This window comes from Peromyscus californicus, unplaced genomic scaffold (genome assembly GCF_007827085.1).
Source record: "Peromyscus californicus insignis strain IS unplaced genomic scaffold, ASM782708v3 Scaffold_19__1_contigs__length_69161282, whole genome shotgun sequence".
In the NCBI taxonomy this organism is placed as follows: domain Eukaryota; kingdom Metazoa; phylum Chordata; class Mammalia; order Rodentia; family Cricetidae; genus Peromyscus; species Peromyscus californicus.
Genome location: NW_026294491.1, coordinates 54,509,150 through 54,525,834, shown reverse-complemented (window position 1 = coordinate 54,525,834; position 16,685 = coordinate 54,509,150). Strand labels below are relative to the sequence as shown.

Sequence of the window (16,685 nt, the reverse complement as noted above, 5' to 3'; positions counted from 1 at the left end):
GAATTTTAAGTGAAAGTCCAATGGTTTAGAGGGCGGTCTAAGTCTGCCTAACAGATGCAAACGGTCTTGTGGCTTCAGTTCCATCTTTGAGTCCCCTAAAAAGATTTGCTATGGCCAACAAAGGAAACTGTCACACCTTTTCCCATCACCGCTTTAATTTATGCTCAGTCTCCAAGTTTTTTTTTTTTCATATTGATTTGATAATCACTTTAAGGCAGAACATTTAAAATAAGAAAGAGCTGGTGAGTAGGTTGAAAAGGGGGGTCTCACAGGCCTGCCTCAATATGGCGAAAATGGGGAAGCAAAAGGGAGCCCGGGCTGTAAAGGTTGTTTTGTAAAGTGGGTTTTTATTATGCACCGACTCTCTCCGCATTTACTTAACTCTTCACGGGCTGTTGGGTAGGTTAACACCCTTCAAGGCCTCTTTCATGTCCAATACCTCGTTTGTTTGTGAAGGAAAATGAGCTTTTAACACGTTTTGATTCAGAAGGGGGGATAAGACAGACACAGAGAGAAATTTTTATTTTTTTTAATAACAAATCAGCAAATCCTTTCTAGTTTTCCAGTTCAAACGATCACTCAGCACCTTAGGAACTTGAAGATCTGTAGAGAGTGAACTTGAAGGTGTCTCCGCCATAGGACCCATTTTGGATAGAATTATTTGGTGCTCCTGCTTTGGGGGAAACCAAATCCTTAGAAGATATTCTGATTCCTCCATGTGAAATATTTCCTCTGAACCTCCAAAGAAACTCACAGTTCCAGTCTTGACACTCAAGCTATAATTTTCTTCACCCAGAAAGTGGCGAACATGCGCTGCCTGTGGGCATCCTATGCTCCTTGTCGGGACTCAAAGGACTTCTCATTCTTTTGGGTCCAAATGAAAAAATCTCTTAAGACCTCTGAAGTGTAATATTGGGGAGTGATGTAAAATGGGTACCTTGAGATGGATAGAAATTTTATATTGTAGTTTCTCTTAAAATAGTTTCCTTAAAATTTTGTTTGGTCATGATGCCTTCAGTGGTTGCCTGAGACGGAGGTCGGAGATAGGCTAGTCTGAAATATTTCACCCACATGGTCATGCCCATCATATTTGAATGCTTCTCTTTCCTTTTCTTTTACGAAGGGTTCCGTGGAAGCCCAGTGTGGGATTGTTCTCAACGGCCAAGGGGGAGTGATAAGAAGAGGTGAGTAGGAACACCTTGACCTCAAACATTCGTCTCTAATCTCTTTCTTTGTTTTGAAGACCTGGGAAGGCTTGTAAACATCAGGTTCTTTGTCTGCTGATTAAGAAACAAACAAACAAAGAAGGGCTATGTGAGTCAGTTATTCCAGATCCATAACAGGCATACATATCTACATTTAAAAGCCTCCTTTCTTTCACTGACGCTTCAGGGCTGAGTGAGCCTCAAGACTTATGCTAGGAGCTACCTATTACTCCTCACAGAATGGCGACAGACTCGAACTTAGGGAGAAAATTACCAGGATTTAAAACAAAAGTTTTCACACTTCTTTCCCTTCACCAATACCACATCCTGGAGCAATTCTGGTTTCTTTTAGACCTAATGTGCCAGCCACAGCCTGGGTGTTTGGGGTGATGGTGTTAGCCATGGGCCTTGAGGGATTCTGTGAAAGGCTACATCACGGAGGCTTTCCAGGAGGCTAATGAATCACCAATATTGTAGCTGCATTATTATTTTTTTTTTGAAGCGTCCAGAAGATTTCTTTCTTTAAGAGAGGGTGGCAGGAGGAGGTAGTGTTAAGTGTACTGGATAAAGCTTTCTTGTTCCCATCTGTTGAGGAAAACATCTGAATCCAGAGTTACCCCTGGCATTGGAAAGGGGGGTGAGAAAAGAGCTGTTGCATTCAGCCAAGGCACTGGAGGGGGCTGTATCTCAGATGTTCCATTTTGACAAAAGGTTTTGAACTATGACATGCACAGGGCCTCAAGGCAGTGCAGATTTTGCTGGCTGGCTCCCCTGCTTAACTGTACCCCGCGCCTCTGAAGTTTATTTTCCTAGCATGCCCAGTAACCCGAGGAGCACATGAGGCAAGAGGGACCAGCTGTTATCCCAACTTCATACGAATTAATAAGATGGGGCCTATTCACCAAGACTAATTCCTGCTTCAGGGCCACAGTTGTCTCTAGTAACCAAACCACGAAACTGATATTACCAGATAGCTGTCCCTTAGTCCCTCTCCATTCCTCTCAAAGTTAGTTGCTTGTTTTATAGGAATAGTATACTCTCCTAAAGCAATGGAATATTTTGTGTTTAAGTGCAGATCACATGACCCAGCATCCACTATAAGCATCAGAAGAGGAAACAAAGAATGTTTATCTTTGGGACCTTGGCTGTTCCAATAAAAATTGTGTGCTTGGAATTTGTGTAGAATTTTAAAGAATTACTCTAGTCCGTTGTTGCACACTTTTGAGACTTCAAAAAAAATTTTTTTTGAGTATGGATATCACTCTTCATAGTGATTCAAAAGGAACAATATTAAGCTTTCCAGCCAGGCCTGTATTCAGCCATATTGGAATAACATAAAACAGAGACAAGTTTCTGAATATTAAATTTATCTGTTCATAACTGTTGGACATGTAAAATATACACAGTGAAAGGGAGGCTCAGTAAGTCCTGCTGACTGGGGTCTGTTGGGAAAGAAACACACTAAAGGTGAGGCGGAGCGCTCAGGGCGCACAGACCCCGTGGTGCTGAAGGACAGCGCCACTCATTAAGGAAGGAAGCCCGCTGCTGGCCGAGCAGAGCTTTGCGCGGCTGCGGTTCCTGCATTCTGCTTCGTACTTGTTAAAGTACCTCCCCCAACGCTTGACTATCACATCCAAATGATGGTAGCATAACTGACAAGATGAATTCCAGGCTGAGCGCTGGGACTGTAGATGCCGTGGAATCAATAAAGTTTCCTGGGAGAGTTAGTACACCTCCTTTTTTTCTGGCCATCCAAGAGGAGCTAAGATTTGAGGTGTCTAAAGGACTGAAGTGCGCTCTTAGCTTATCACAACTACAGAAGCGAAGCTCCGTGGGTGATGTTTTCTTGTTTTTGTACAACTCAATACCTATTTGTTTCACCTTCTAAAATCCTTCTCTTAGTCTGCTATTTTAAACCAAGCATTGATTGTGGAGGAGAAAAGTGCAATTCCCACAGGAAGGAACCTGGGCAACAACAAAATCTGAAGTCCCCACCTCTGAGTAATTCAGACCCCAGCATCTGACCACTTTTTCCCATTCCCACATGTCTTACAGGAGAGGAACAATCTCAGCTCTGGAGAGGAGGGTGTGTGTGTGTGTGTGTGTGTGTGTGTGTGTGTGTGTGTGTGTGTGTTGGTTGGATGGATGACTCTGTAGCTCTATCAGTATTCACAATTTCCAAGTGGATAGTAAGAACTTTTCTGTTTTGTCAGCCCTGGCAAGGCCCCTTATGTCAAAATACCTAGGAAACCCCTTCTCTTCATTGGCATAGTGCGTTGTGCACACCGCAGAACTCCTAATATCGGATAACTCGGGTCATCAAAAATAGAACATCTAATCCTTAAGTCATCTACTCCCTTCCCATCCCTCCTGTGGTGACAATGTCTATGCTCCACAGGCTGATCTCCCTTAAAGTCTTTATGCTTCTCCATTTTCTCTTACAAATCTCTGTGGCCCGAAGGCAGATCTGCACTGCCCCTGCGGCCCTGTGAATGCCATAGTTCTTGAGTATATTTACGTTCCTGAATATCAAGCATTTACAATACTAGAAAAAAAAATACGTTTCAGTTCGCCAGACACTCTCTCCCAAGGCCTGCCTTGAGGAAAGATGCCTGCCTGGTTGTGGTACCTGAGGTGGGTAGAGAGAAACTGGCCTGGTTTGCAGAGGGTGGACGGATAAGGGGTCATCATTCACTAAATATGTAATAAAGACCAAAATGTCTTTTCTCAGACTCACTTTGTTAAGTGTCAGTTACATTTTTTTCCCTTGTAAACGAAAGTCTGATAGCCAAAAGATAACGTGGACAGACCAGGGAGGTAGCAGCGAGGTAATTACCACCTAGATAAAATATTTGCGGCCCGCCTCGGAGGCCCAGCTCCCTGCGCGCTCACTCCCGGTTAATGGTGTGCGCGATTTCGCCCGCAGCTCCGCCGCTCCGACCATCAGAACCAATAATCTTTACTTTACCCTGCTCTCGCGTATCGATAGCTTCTTTCGCCCCGGGCGTTGGCTTTGATATGTTAATATTTCTGAGTAACAAATTCTGCAGAGATCATATTAATGTTGTTCGTACAGAGTGGAGCTTTGCCTTCGTTGAATATTCAGACAGTGGGTTTCAAAAGGCATCTCTTGAAGGAATGGGGCTTCTATTTACAGGAGTCGCCTATGTTTTCAATCATTAAAAAAAGAAAGAAAGAAAAAGAAAAGAAAGCCCACTCTTTTTTTCCTGGTGACTCTTCTGAGGCACCCTCATGGCCCCTCCCTTTTGTTAGACACCCAAGCCTTTCATTTCTGAGTATTTAATAATAAAATGTTGATGAGGACCACGACGGTGACGAAGCTAATCATGAATGGACTCAGAATGGAATCACGATATGGGGTTCACTTGGATAAAGGGGCTCTGGCCTTCACACACGCGTTGAAGATGAGAAGACTCGGACTTCCTGTATGTGGGTGGAAAGGGACTCTTTGGCCCTGATCTCTTTTGTGAAATCGGGATGGCAAACTAAAAAAAAAAAAAAAAGAAAAAAAGGAGGGGGGGGATGAAAAAAGTGTAGAGGGGCAGCGCCCTTGTTTCGCTTTGTGATCATCTTGCCTTGCAGCCCCAGGCTAATTTCCGATGCTTAAATACCGCTGTAGCCTCTGGGCCACGCGGAGAGGGAACCCACCGGCCACTTGCAGGCAGGAGCGCTTTCCCGATTGCCCTTGGCTACACAAAATACAAACTACTTTGAATCAAAACATTTGGGGGGAATTAATATGACTTGAACTCTGCACGTTTTAAGGGAGCTGGAGTGTGTCGGATCGCTGAGGTGACTGCCTCGCCAAGGCTGAGGCGTTTATACCTCCGTGCAAACATTGTCCGATCTGATTTAATTCTTCTTCAAAATACGTCTTTCTGCAAAGGCAGCCTTAGCTTCAACTGCCCTGTCTACCAATAATGGGTAGGATAGAACTGACACTTTTTGTTTTCTGTCGCCTTCACAGCGACTGGCCTACTCCTCCTCGGGAGGACAGGCGCCTTGCTTTGGTTTTTTTCAAGCCTCTCCTGGGCCTTGACTGGACCTTGGAATCGCAGCCTTAGCTCCTAGCAGCTTCTAAAAGGGGCAAAACAGATATGCCGGTAGCTTAATCTCTCTTCCTTTGTCAGAATCTCATCGGTGAGCGGCTACCCTGAATCTCTTGTAGTTAAGCTGGCTCGAACTCATCTCTTTGGTTCTTCAGCCTTTGTGAATGAAAATAGAGCAGGTGATACACTGGAAACTTCGCCCGTGTTCTCTTAATGCTAAAATGAACGTACTTGAGACTTGACATCCTATCTCTTTTCCCTGACCTCTGAAACGCACACACCAAAGCATAGTTTGTTGGACAGTTATTTTTCACGAGGAAGGAAGTGCTTTGCTCCCTTTTTCCCCGCCCTCCCTTGCTCTGGAAAATCACCCGGTCCAAAGTACGTTTTGCTTTGGGAACTCGCAATTAATCCCTGAGCACACACTGGGACACAGAACCAGGCAGCGGCTATCTATCCGGTAACCCAGTTCCTTTTCTTTTGTTCTGCTGGGATGAGGTGCGGGCTCCGGGAGGCAGGCAGCAGCCGCTTGCAACCTGATGTAGCGACACCTGTAATAGCGCATCCCTCCATCTGAACAGCACAATTCGCTGCTGACACACCATCAAAGTCCTACGCGATGGCAACTACATCCCCACCTCTTTGCTGTTTGATTACAATTAATATCTGCTGCCATGGGGGGGGGGGAATCCCACGGGCGGGGGTAGAGAGTTGATAAAGAGAGAAAGGCTAGAGGGGGAAACAGCCCAGAAGATCCTACCCCACCTGTCGGACAAGAGCACCTCGCGGAAATGAAGCTGCAAAACAAACAGGGATAGGAAACTCTTGTCACCGCTTACACATTTTTAATGTATCAAAAAAAAAAAAAAAGCGATCACTGGAGATGAAGAAGGGGAGGAAAAAAATCCCTACCGTTTGTATTTCTTTCATTTGAATTGTAAACATCTGTTTGGCTGTAAGGCGAACAGAACATTTATTTCGCTCCTAAGATTTGGTCTAATTATGTCAACACCAACGTTCGGGAGAGTGGGGCGGTGCTGAGGTGGGGCGGTTTGTTGGGCTGTGCGCTGGGGCCTATTGAGCTGAAGCAGGCTAGGAAGTATGGATCGCACCTGCAGAGGCGCCAGGGGGCCTCTTGGCACAACTGGGTGTGTTCTTAGGGGTGGGTGGGGCACGGAGACTCAGCACTGTTGCTCAGATGCTGCTCCTTGGAGACCACCACTCCTGTTTGCTCTGGAGTGAGAGGAGACTTTTAGCGCTTGGCTTCCCATTAGGTTGAAGTGCAAACAATGGGTAAATGAGTATCCAGCTTCACAGAGCTTATCCTGTGATGTGGTAGCCTCTCAGCACAGTTAGTGTTGGGTACCATTCATTACTCAGGCTGCTGAGTATGCATCTGTCCACTTCCTGGAACATGTCCTCAGCTTCCTTCAGGGGGAAGTAGAATAGGTATGAACACCTTCAGTTTTCAAGTAGATTGATTAAGAAAGAATTGTTCTCCAAGCTAGTTAATGTGCAAGTTCCGACTCATCACCAGTGGTTTTTTTTTTTTTTTTCCCACCACTCATGGTCTGAAGGCAGAAGGACAGATTCCCCAGGCTAACCAAGAGAAGTGCAGCTCCCTCTTCAGGTCCTTCAGGATCTATCAGGGTATGAAGGGCAGTCTAAACTTGTGTTATTCTGTGCCAGGTATAGTGATAACTACAGAATTTGGCTAACTTCTTCCTGTTATTTTGGCAGAATTAGGACTTTTTTTTTAAGGCATGTCCTAGACAAGTGATCTGGAGTAGACAATTCTTAACTTCTTACATAGCTACACATTAGAATGTATAGATTCTTTGCAAAATTTGCAAGCACTGACCTCTGTAGAAATATTGCTTCTCTGTGTACCATGAATGGAGGAGGGGCGAACACCCGAGAAGTTCTGCATAACCTATTTGACTCTGGCATCCCCAACTGGCATGCTGAGCAGGAAATGAGAACCACCCAACATCTGCAAGGGCTGAGGGGACCTCAGAGGCACCATGAGGACCTTGAGTGGGGAACACAGAATGACTACTGTTAATAGCTTGGTGAGGTCCGATTCTGATTGTCTTCTGGGTTTTCATCATTACTGTTGATAGTCTCCATTCCCTTACCTAGGTTCTACCATGTCACTACCTTCATTACAAATGCAAAACCCTGGCTATCATGTCTTTGTTTTGTTTTTTGTTTTTTTTTTTTTCTCTCTGCCCTCCTGAAAAATAACCCACTGGGAAGCAAGCTATCAGGTTCCCCAAGTTGATGTAAACTCTACAAGTTGCCCAATCTTTAGCCAGAATAAGAGAGTTCCCCCAAGGCTGCAACGATGCCACGTATCAAAGCAACAGAAATTCCCTTTAAAGATTCCGTGACATAAAAAATAAAAGAGTCTAGAGTTGATGGATAATCCTGAATACAAAATAAATCCTTGAGGCAATTTGTGTGTGCATAAAGCATATTCTTAATATGCAGCCTGTGTAACTTACCTAACACATGCCTACTTTAGCATAAGCCAGAAGCCAACATAGATGGAGAAGCAGAAAGGCTCAGGGCCTCCAGAGTTCACAGATGGCTAGGTAGCCTACCCAGAGGATGCCCAGAGAGCAGCCTACTTTCAACTAAGCCAAAAAGTGACAGATTTTTGAATGTAGGAAAACTAGACTTAACTCCTTTTTCAAAGATTGTGACCAACATTTTCTTGCTAAATTGAGTTTCTAACCCACAGATTACTAAGGACAGGAGAAGTCTAAAGTTCCTAGCAGACAGAAGAAAGGGACAAAAAAAACTCACGTAAAATGCTCAGACACTTAAAACTAATTCTTTTTCTTTAGTAAAATACTGACTGGTATACAAGGAGAGATGTTAAATGTTAAGATATATGTCTGCTTCTGGTTCATAGTGACTGCAGGTAAAGACCTCCTTTCAGGAGAAGAGTGGATGGATATTGTATACACACATTTTTTTTATTGATTTTTGATATTTTCCTCACACTGACCGAAATCCCCAAGCAATCGGGTCATGACTCTGACTGTCTGACCATAAAATCTAGATTCACTGAAACTATCTTGACTTTCAGTTCATTTCAACTTTTGAGAAGTCAATTTCCTTTATTTAAGTGCACTCTGTACCTATAGGTACACGGTGTAAGAATAAATGAAAGTGAGTGAGGGGATAGCCACGGCCCTAAGAATCTGTGAAATTTTCCTAACGTTGTTGCTATTATTATTACTTTTGAAATTCTGTAGAAATTCAAAGTGGGGAAGAATTTGCAAATTTGTGTGTTTCCAGCTGCTGAAGAAGATAGTTTACAGTTTTTGCACATTTGACTCCAAGAAAAGGATTTTAGTTTAACAGTTGACAGACCTACTGACCTCTCAGACTTTAAAACCTTGGTCTTGTTTCCAGAAAATGGCATGAGGAATTTTTTGAAATACACAACAGATTTTTCCATGATGCCTTAACATTCTCTCCTCCCTCCCTTTTGTATGGTGGAAACACTGGGCCATATAAACTAGCTCAGAATTATTAAGGGAGAAAGACCTCGATCATTAGCCATTTTAAAGCTAACTTGGGAAGGAGGTTACTTACTGGAACATAGGCAACTTCTCAGTGGGTACACTACTGAAGGAATGATACTGTGTCCCTCAGCAACCATTAGATGGAAATAGTTTCTCTAGAGATGGGTGAGGCCATCCCTTGCCCATGCTCCAGTAAATAAACCCCACCCATGCTTATGTAAGCAACCATAATTAAATATTAAGTTCAAAGGGTCAGAGAGAGAGAGAGAGAGAGAGAGAGAGAGAGAGAGAGAGAGAGAAAGAGAGAGACAGAGAGACAGAGAGACAGAGAGAGAAGATAAAAACAGGAGGAAGACTTGCTGGGAAGAGGGTTTCAGAGAGAAGGAGGATGACAGAAGATAATGGGGATAAAAATGACTGAAATTCATTATGAACATGTATGAAACTGTCAAAGAAAAAAAAAATACATGCTGGCCAGTGGTAGCACACGCCTTCACTCTCAGCACTTGAGAGGCAGAGGTAGGCAGATCTCTGAGTTCAAGGCTGGCCTGGCCTAGAGAGTAAGTCCAAGACAGTCAGGGCTACACAGGGAACAAAACAAACAACAAACAAATAAATTTATTTTAAAGAGAAATAGGGGTAATTGTAAAACAGCTAGAAAAATTCCAAGCATCATAGGGTTGGAAATAATTTTAATATTCTTACTTCCAGGTAGGGATTATTTTACATAGGTTCATGTCCTCCCAGGTTTTTTAGGTGACATGCCCAGGGAACACCCCTGAGTCTAAAGAACAGAGGTTCCTTGCTGTAACTCTTCCGATGATAGGGCTACTTGGGGACAAGTGATAAATTCTAGTCCAGTACTTCTCAAACTTTAATGAGTATGAGCAGCATGTGACTTCCTTGAAAACATAGATTCTGAATGAGGACCAAATGGGGTCTAAGATGCCCCACTCCCGACTAGCTTCTCCCTAGAAAGCCAAAGCGGATCACCCTCTTAGTAAGTGGATTGGGGGCAACAATCTTCTGCATTTTTCTTTTTCTAATCTCTTTCCCTCCCTTCCTTTCCCTCATAATTCCCTTCTCTGGAAAAGTGACTTAAGCTTACCTACAACTAAAGCAAGAAAATGAATGCTCAGAAAAAAACAAAAACAAAAACAGCTGTGAAGGACAAAAGAGAGGGGTCACTCAACTGTCAAGAGCACTTGTTGCTCTTGCAGAGGACGTGGGTTCATTTCCCAGCACCCACATCAGGCAGCCCATTACTACCTGTGACTCCAGTTCCAGAGCATCTGACATCCTAGCCTGCCCACCCCCCCACACACACTTTGTATGAAATAACAAAAAAGAAGGAAAGAAAGAAAGAAGGGAAGGAAGGAAAGAAAGAAAGAAAGAAGAAAGAAAGAAAAAGAAAGAAAGAAAGAAAGAAAGAAAGAAAGAAAGAAAGAAAGAAAGAAAGAAAGAGAAAGAAAACAGAGTTTTGAACTCAAATTTGGCAATGGTCTTGGGGCATATAAAGGTAGCCTTATATCCCAGCTTCATATGCCTATCATTTTAGCAGGGTGGGCTTTGTCTGAGGTATTTGAAGCAAGTTAGCAATTGAGCATCAAGAAACTATGACCAGTGATGCTCACACTTGAGTATCCAAGTCGATTTTAGTCAGAGAGAGCTGTCTGAGGTGAGAGAATTGAGTAGGCTGCTTCTGCAGGAGTATGCGGCTCAAGAGGCTCTGTAGAACTTGAAGATACCCCATCACCAAGGAACTCCATCATGGTGAAATTGTTTGGTGATGTTCTGAATGGTTACCATTGCCCTGCACCCTAACGGTAATGGTGAAGCAACCATCATAATGATAATAGCAGTCATATTGAATGCAGGTAACTAGCTAACACTGGGTCTTACACCGTGTGTGCTTACATGTGCTGACAGTACAGACTGAAGATTTGACTGTATTGTCACCAGCATAGAGATTTCTGGCGATGGGCAGGTGATTTTTAGTGTCTATGGGGATTGGTGCCTTTAGCTGGTGGATGGATGAGGGAAGGAAGACGGTAACTTTGCGAACCTTCTAGAAAAGAAAAGCATGCATCAAAAGTTTCCATCCATTCTGTACGTGTGCACAGTCACATGTAACTGTGAACCAATAACAACTGCTTTTCTGAGGTTAACTGTTGGATGTGGGGGCATTAACGTACTGCTGTGTTTCTTGACGCAATAATGTCAAAATGAACACCGTAGAGGCAGCCTATGTTGTAGAAGGTGCTAATTTTGCCTAGGATTACAATGGTACACACAGATTCATTTTCTATGTGATATGCAAAATCCTAATTAGTTCTTGGAAGTCTATCTTTTGAGTAGCCTGACATGATGTAAATGGAAGGGAGACACAGCTGTTGCCATGCCTCTCTCGATACCACCTGCCTCTCACAGAGCTCTATTCTTTCACTATTACTAACTTGTACATTTTTCACTTCCAAGGTGGCACCTGTGTGGTCAACCCGACAGACTTGTTTTGCTCAGTTCCTGGTCGTCTGTCCCTTCTCAGTTCTACTTCCAAATACAAGGTGACCATTGCTGAGGTAAAGAGGCGTCTCTCGCCACCTGAGTGCCTCAATGCTTCGCTCCTGGGAGGCATTCTGAGGAGGTAAGATGAAGCTGTTTAAACACCTTGTTTCGGGTAACTGAACTAATACCACTCTCATTCTTCGAGCCTTCTGTATTTTTATCCTCCATCCACTGTGGCATCATCCCCATGAGATCAAGTTGTCTCATAATTTCTTCCAAGTGTTACTAGCCAAACTTAATTGTCAATTGCTTCTGCACAGAGCAAAATCCAAGAATGGTGGCCGCTGCCTAAGAGAGAAACTGGATAGGCTTGGCCTAAACCTGCCAGCTGGAAGACGGAAAGCAGCCAATGTCACCCTCCTCACTTCCTTAGTCGAAGGTATGACTTTCATGTTCTCGGAGAAATAATGAAACACTGGTCTCAGTGGTACCCCAAGCCTTGGTTAATTTTACTGCCTTACTTCAGTTTTGTTAAGGGTGATCATTAACAGTAATAGGAAAACTTCCTAATTAATTTTGACAATGATTAACTTTGCCTTAATAGAAAGGGCAAAGTTCTTCTGTCTCTTCTAAAGGGTTTTTTAAAGGAATGCCAGGGGGCAGAGCAGAAGACCTCCTTTGCTAAATCAAAGCATACTGCACATCCAAGTGCAGACTCTTCCCAACACCTGGTAACCATGCATGCAGGTGGTCAAGCAATCATCTTATGCAGCTCTGCTGGATAAAGCAAGCTCAGATCTCACTGGGAAACCTTTGTAGGCCTTCACAACAAACAAACAAACAAAAAAAACCTGAGAGGAAAATATTTTGACCGTATTCTCAACGTTTGTCTTGAAAAAAAAAATAGCTTTGTTAATTCTGTTATCAATAGTTGTCTGCTTTTGTTTGATTTGTTGGTTTTGGTTTTGGTTTGGCTTGGTATTTTAAGACAAGGTCTCACTGTATTGGAAAGATTAGTCCAAAACTCACATCAATCTTCCTGCCTCAACCTCCTGAGCAATAGAATTATAGGTACCCATCAGTAAGCCCAGTTTCATAACAGTTATCTTTGCTCCCTGCCCCAACAGAAGCAGCAACAACAACCACAACAATAAGACCTTTGGCAGCAAACACTTAAATTTAATCAAAGTTATTCTTAGAGGTTGGTCATTGCCAACCATAAGTCTGAACTCCAAAGTGACCCAAATTCCAGACTTTTTGAATTCTAACATGATACTTAAAAGTTTGGCATTTGAATTATTTTGTGTTTAGAATTTCATGTTGGAGATATTCAAGTAGTAGTTTTGTGCAAGTATTTTAAAATCTGAAAAGGAACTTCTGAAATACAAAACACTGTGGGCCTGAGCATTGTGGGTAAAGGATAGCTGGCCTGTACTATGTCCTGAATTTTACTTTGTCTTTGTTGCTGCTGGGAACTGATCTGTGATAGAGACATCTTATTTATTATCCACATATATGTACTGGTGAGGGCGGAGCAAGGTTACAAGAATATGACTAATTATTGACTAAAAAGGAGATAGCTTCCTGCCCATTTTAAGTAAAAATATTTTTTTAGTTATTGTATTTTTAAAGGGGAAAACAAGTAGCTGTAATACCAGAGATTTGAGATGCACATAAATGGTAGACTATGAGTAATTCATGCACCTCCCAGAAATTCTAAAGCTATTTTCTTAACTATCTAAAAATTGCCTACTAGCTTTCTTTTTTTAATTTTAAGATTTTTTTTTAATTACTGTGTACAACTGTCTTTCCTGAGTGTATATTTATGTACCATGTGTGTGCTTGGTACCTGGTGAGATTTTAAAAGGGCATTGGATCCTCTGGGACTGGAGTTACAGACAGTTGTGAGTCACCGTTCTGAGTGCTAAGAATCAAGCCTGAGTTCTCTGGAAGAACAGCCAGTTCTCTTAACTGTTGATCCATCTCTTCAGCACCACCCCACCGCCCCCGCCAATTGGTCAGCTTTCTTTTCAACCTACAATCTTGTGGAAAAGATTATGCTGTTTCTTCACCATTGTTTATTCACTTCTTTCCTTTATCTCCTGGATTTTCTACAATATCCGTGCACGAATCTTTTTTTTTTTAATTTATTTATTATGTATACAGAAGAGGATGCCAGATCTCATTACAGATGGTTGTGAGCCACCATGTGGGTGCTGGGAATTGAACTCAGGACCTCTGGAAGAGCGGTCGGTGCTCTTAACCTGTGAGCCATCTCTCCAGCCCCCGTGCACGAATCTTAATGACCAGGAACTAACCACTTGGGTTCTTTAAATATCTCTTAAGATAACGCTTGAGGCTGGGCGGTGGTGGCGCACGCCTTTAATCCCAGCATTCTGGAGGCAGAGGCAGGTGGATCTCTGTGAGTTCGAGGCCAGCCTGCTCTACAAAATGAGCTCCCAGAAAGGCGCAAAGCTACACAGAGAAACCCTGTCTCGAAAAACCAACCAACCAACCAAACAAACAAAAAAAGATAACGCTTGAAACTCTCATAACCAGCAACCAAGATGAAATTAGTAGTTCTTCAAACACCTATGTGACCTAGTACATGAGTGACGGTCAGTCATCCCTCATAGTTTGGTATAATATTTGACCACAAAAGAGACAAGATCTTGTTCCCATTTCACCCATCCGTTTCTATCTATGTAGATTTAAATACACAACTAAGGATTAAGCACATCTTCTAACATCCCTTGAACTTGTTGTCTTCATTTCTCCTTCTTATTCATACTGCTATAAATTTTCTTTTGTCCATTTCAGTATCTAGAGCAAAAGAGAGATGTCAGCCTCTAGATGATTATATAACGGTCTAAGGTTACTTAATCTAGTGGCTTTAGCTTCCTGAAGAGACACTGAAAGTAATTTCAGTCTTCTCTCTCTAGAAAACCTTCAATGCACTCAGCCATGGTATTTCTGTTGTCGTTTTTGGCATTTTTGCTCTGTGTTTATTAGTGATGGGCTGTTGACTTCAGAAGCTGTGCCCCCTGCAGCTCACCCTGGAACAGCAGAGTTAGTTGTTCAGAAGTATAGAAGGCGTCAGTGACTTAGTTGCTGCTGTCACCTTTTTTTTTACCTGCTGTTTCCTGCAGTCACTTGCATTTAGAGTGGGAGGGAAGTTCTGCTCACCACAGCGGAATGCTTTAGGCACCAATCTTACTGCTTTGGGGAACCTCGGGTAGCATAGCCAGGCACCCTCCAGGGTCCCAAAATGCCACCCGTTTAAGTTGTTTGGTATAAACGCCTAGACTAGCAGTTTTGAGAGAGGCCAAGTTCTCATATTTACCTCTCCCTCTCCCTCCTTCTCCTCATCTTTCTAATCTGCCACTTAGCTACTTATCTCAGCAGTGTGGAGCAACAGCAAAAGAAATGCTTAATTTCCAAAGACTGTATACAACTTCCCTTCAGTCTCTGTTAGTTGGAACCACCTATTACCGTTGCTGTCTTCTTCAGCTTCAAATATGTAAATTTCCAGACCAGTCTATGTTTCCTACCTCATGGGAACTAGTGCACCACCTGCTAAATCGGTTAATCCTTAGGGCTCGCTCCTTGACCTTCTAAGAATAATATCATTTTTAAAACTGGTATTGAACTTGGAATGGTTGGTTAGCCTGTCTCTGCTCCATTTTCCTCATTTATAAACAAAGATCATAGTATCAACGATAACTAGGGGAAGGCTAGTTGTTACTCCTGATATTCCCTTCTCCTTTCTTCAGTAACTTAACACAATGGCAGCTTGCTTTTTCCTGGCCACAGTCAGACACATTCCTCATTAGTAGTCTTTCTTCCTATTACAGTCTCACCAGGGACCAAGAACCCAGAGTTCTTTTTTGTCTGTAATTGCACATGTCTCGAGGTCCCAGGAATCTTGTTCATACAGTCCGAAGAAAGTAAGGGACTGGAGCCCATCATCATACCCCTTCTGCTATTAACTATATGAAAATCCATCACTTGGTCGAACGTGAGTGTAGGGTGAGCTCAAGCTGTGCTACAAAATGTTGTCTCTCTCTCTCTGAGCAGAGACTTGTCTGCAGTAACTTAACGATATGTGAAGAAAAGAGCAGAGTGACCAAGGGTTGGGAACATGGCTCAGCAGGTAGAGATGTCCACCACCAAGACTCATGACCTGACTTGCAGAGGTATACTGTGGCACATGCAATCACCCTCCCTCAGAAAGTAAAAAAATTTAAATGTAGTAATTTTTTTTTACTAAAAACATAGTCTCAAAAGGGTAATGTTTTGATAATCTAACACCCTATATACACAACACCGTATTATATGGCTTTTGCATAATTAATGACATTAACATCAATTAAATATTTGGTGGCACAGAAGCACCTTAAAGTTGATTGATTATTACACTCTAGTTTTCTTTCATCTAAGCCTCAAAAAGAGTTAAGAATGTAGCTTCTGGGGACGAATAGTCTCTTTGAATTCATGTCTACCTATCGCTTACTACAGGGAGGCGCATCAGTTACTGTGAGTGTCCTTATCTATGAAACAACATCTTATTCATGAGGTTGGGATGAAAATTCAGCACAATACGGGCAAACCCCTGAGCATGATAAGCAGCCCAAAGGCAGTGCTCAGTATGTCTTAGTAATCACTATTCTCAAACAAGAAAACTAAATCGAGAAGATTAATGGTTCTGTATAGGATTATACAGTTGGAGACCACAGGGAGAAGAGTCCGGTTCTTCGGCTTCGCAAACTCTAAGTCTGTTTTCCATTTTGATTTGTTTTTGTTTCATGGTGAGCAGCCACAAACTTGATTCTTAACTTGAATGAAAGAATCGAGGCTGCAGGCTGTTTCTAGCTTGCATAGTGCCCCTGCCATCCCTGTGAACTCTAAGCAAGTATTTCCACCTCTCTTATACCCATGACCAACTATAAGGTTGTAAAATCTGTCTGTATAAGCCTTCTGCCACTTAATTCCCCAAAGTTATTTTAATTTGTAGTAATCAATAGCATTATTAAAAAGTTACTGACAAAGTTTACAAAGCCCTTCCACTCAAAACACAGTAGGTTCTCATCTTTAAAATAAGTGAAAAAGTGTGTGTGTGTGTGTGTGTGTGTGTGTGTGTGTGTGTGTGTGTGTGTGTGCAGAGTTCAGAGAACAACCCCATGTTGGTCCTCACTTTCCACCTTGTTTGCATCCTGGTTGAGGAACTCCCAGATATTCTCCTGTCCCCACTTCCCACCTTGCCATAGGAGGGCAGGGATAACAGCAAAGTGCTGCACTATCTGCCTTTATTTCCATGCTGGATAGTCAAAGTCAGGCCTTTCCTCTTGCACAGCAATCCCTGTACC

At 42.7% G+C, this 16,685-nt stretch overlaps 1 protein-coding gene across 1 annotated transcript in view; it reads left to right on the top strand.

Annotated features, from left to right (window-relative positions):
• The window catches only part of Tfap2d (transcription factor AP-2 delta), a 56,778-nt gene that overhangs the window by 3,433 nt on the left and 36,660 nt on the right, over positions 1 to 16,685 (top strand). Inside the window, exons 2-4 of the mRNA XM_052743963.1 lie at positions 1,124 to 1,184; positions 11,293 to 11,458; positions 11,640 to 11,758. Of these exons, the coding sequence (XP_052599923.1) occupies positions 1,124 to 1,184; positions 11,293 to 11,458; positions 11,640 to 11,758 (346 nt within the window). The remainder of the gene's footprint in view (positions 1 to 1,123; positions 1,185 to 11,292; positions 11,459 to 11,639; positions 11,759 to 16,685) is intronic.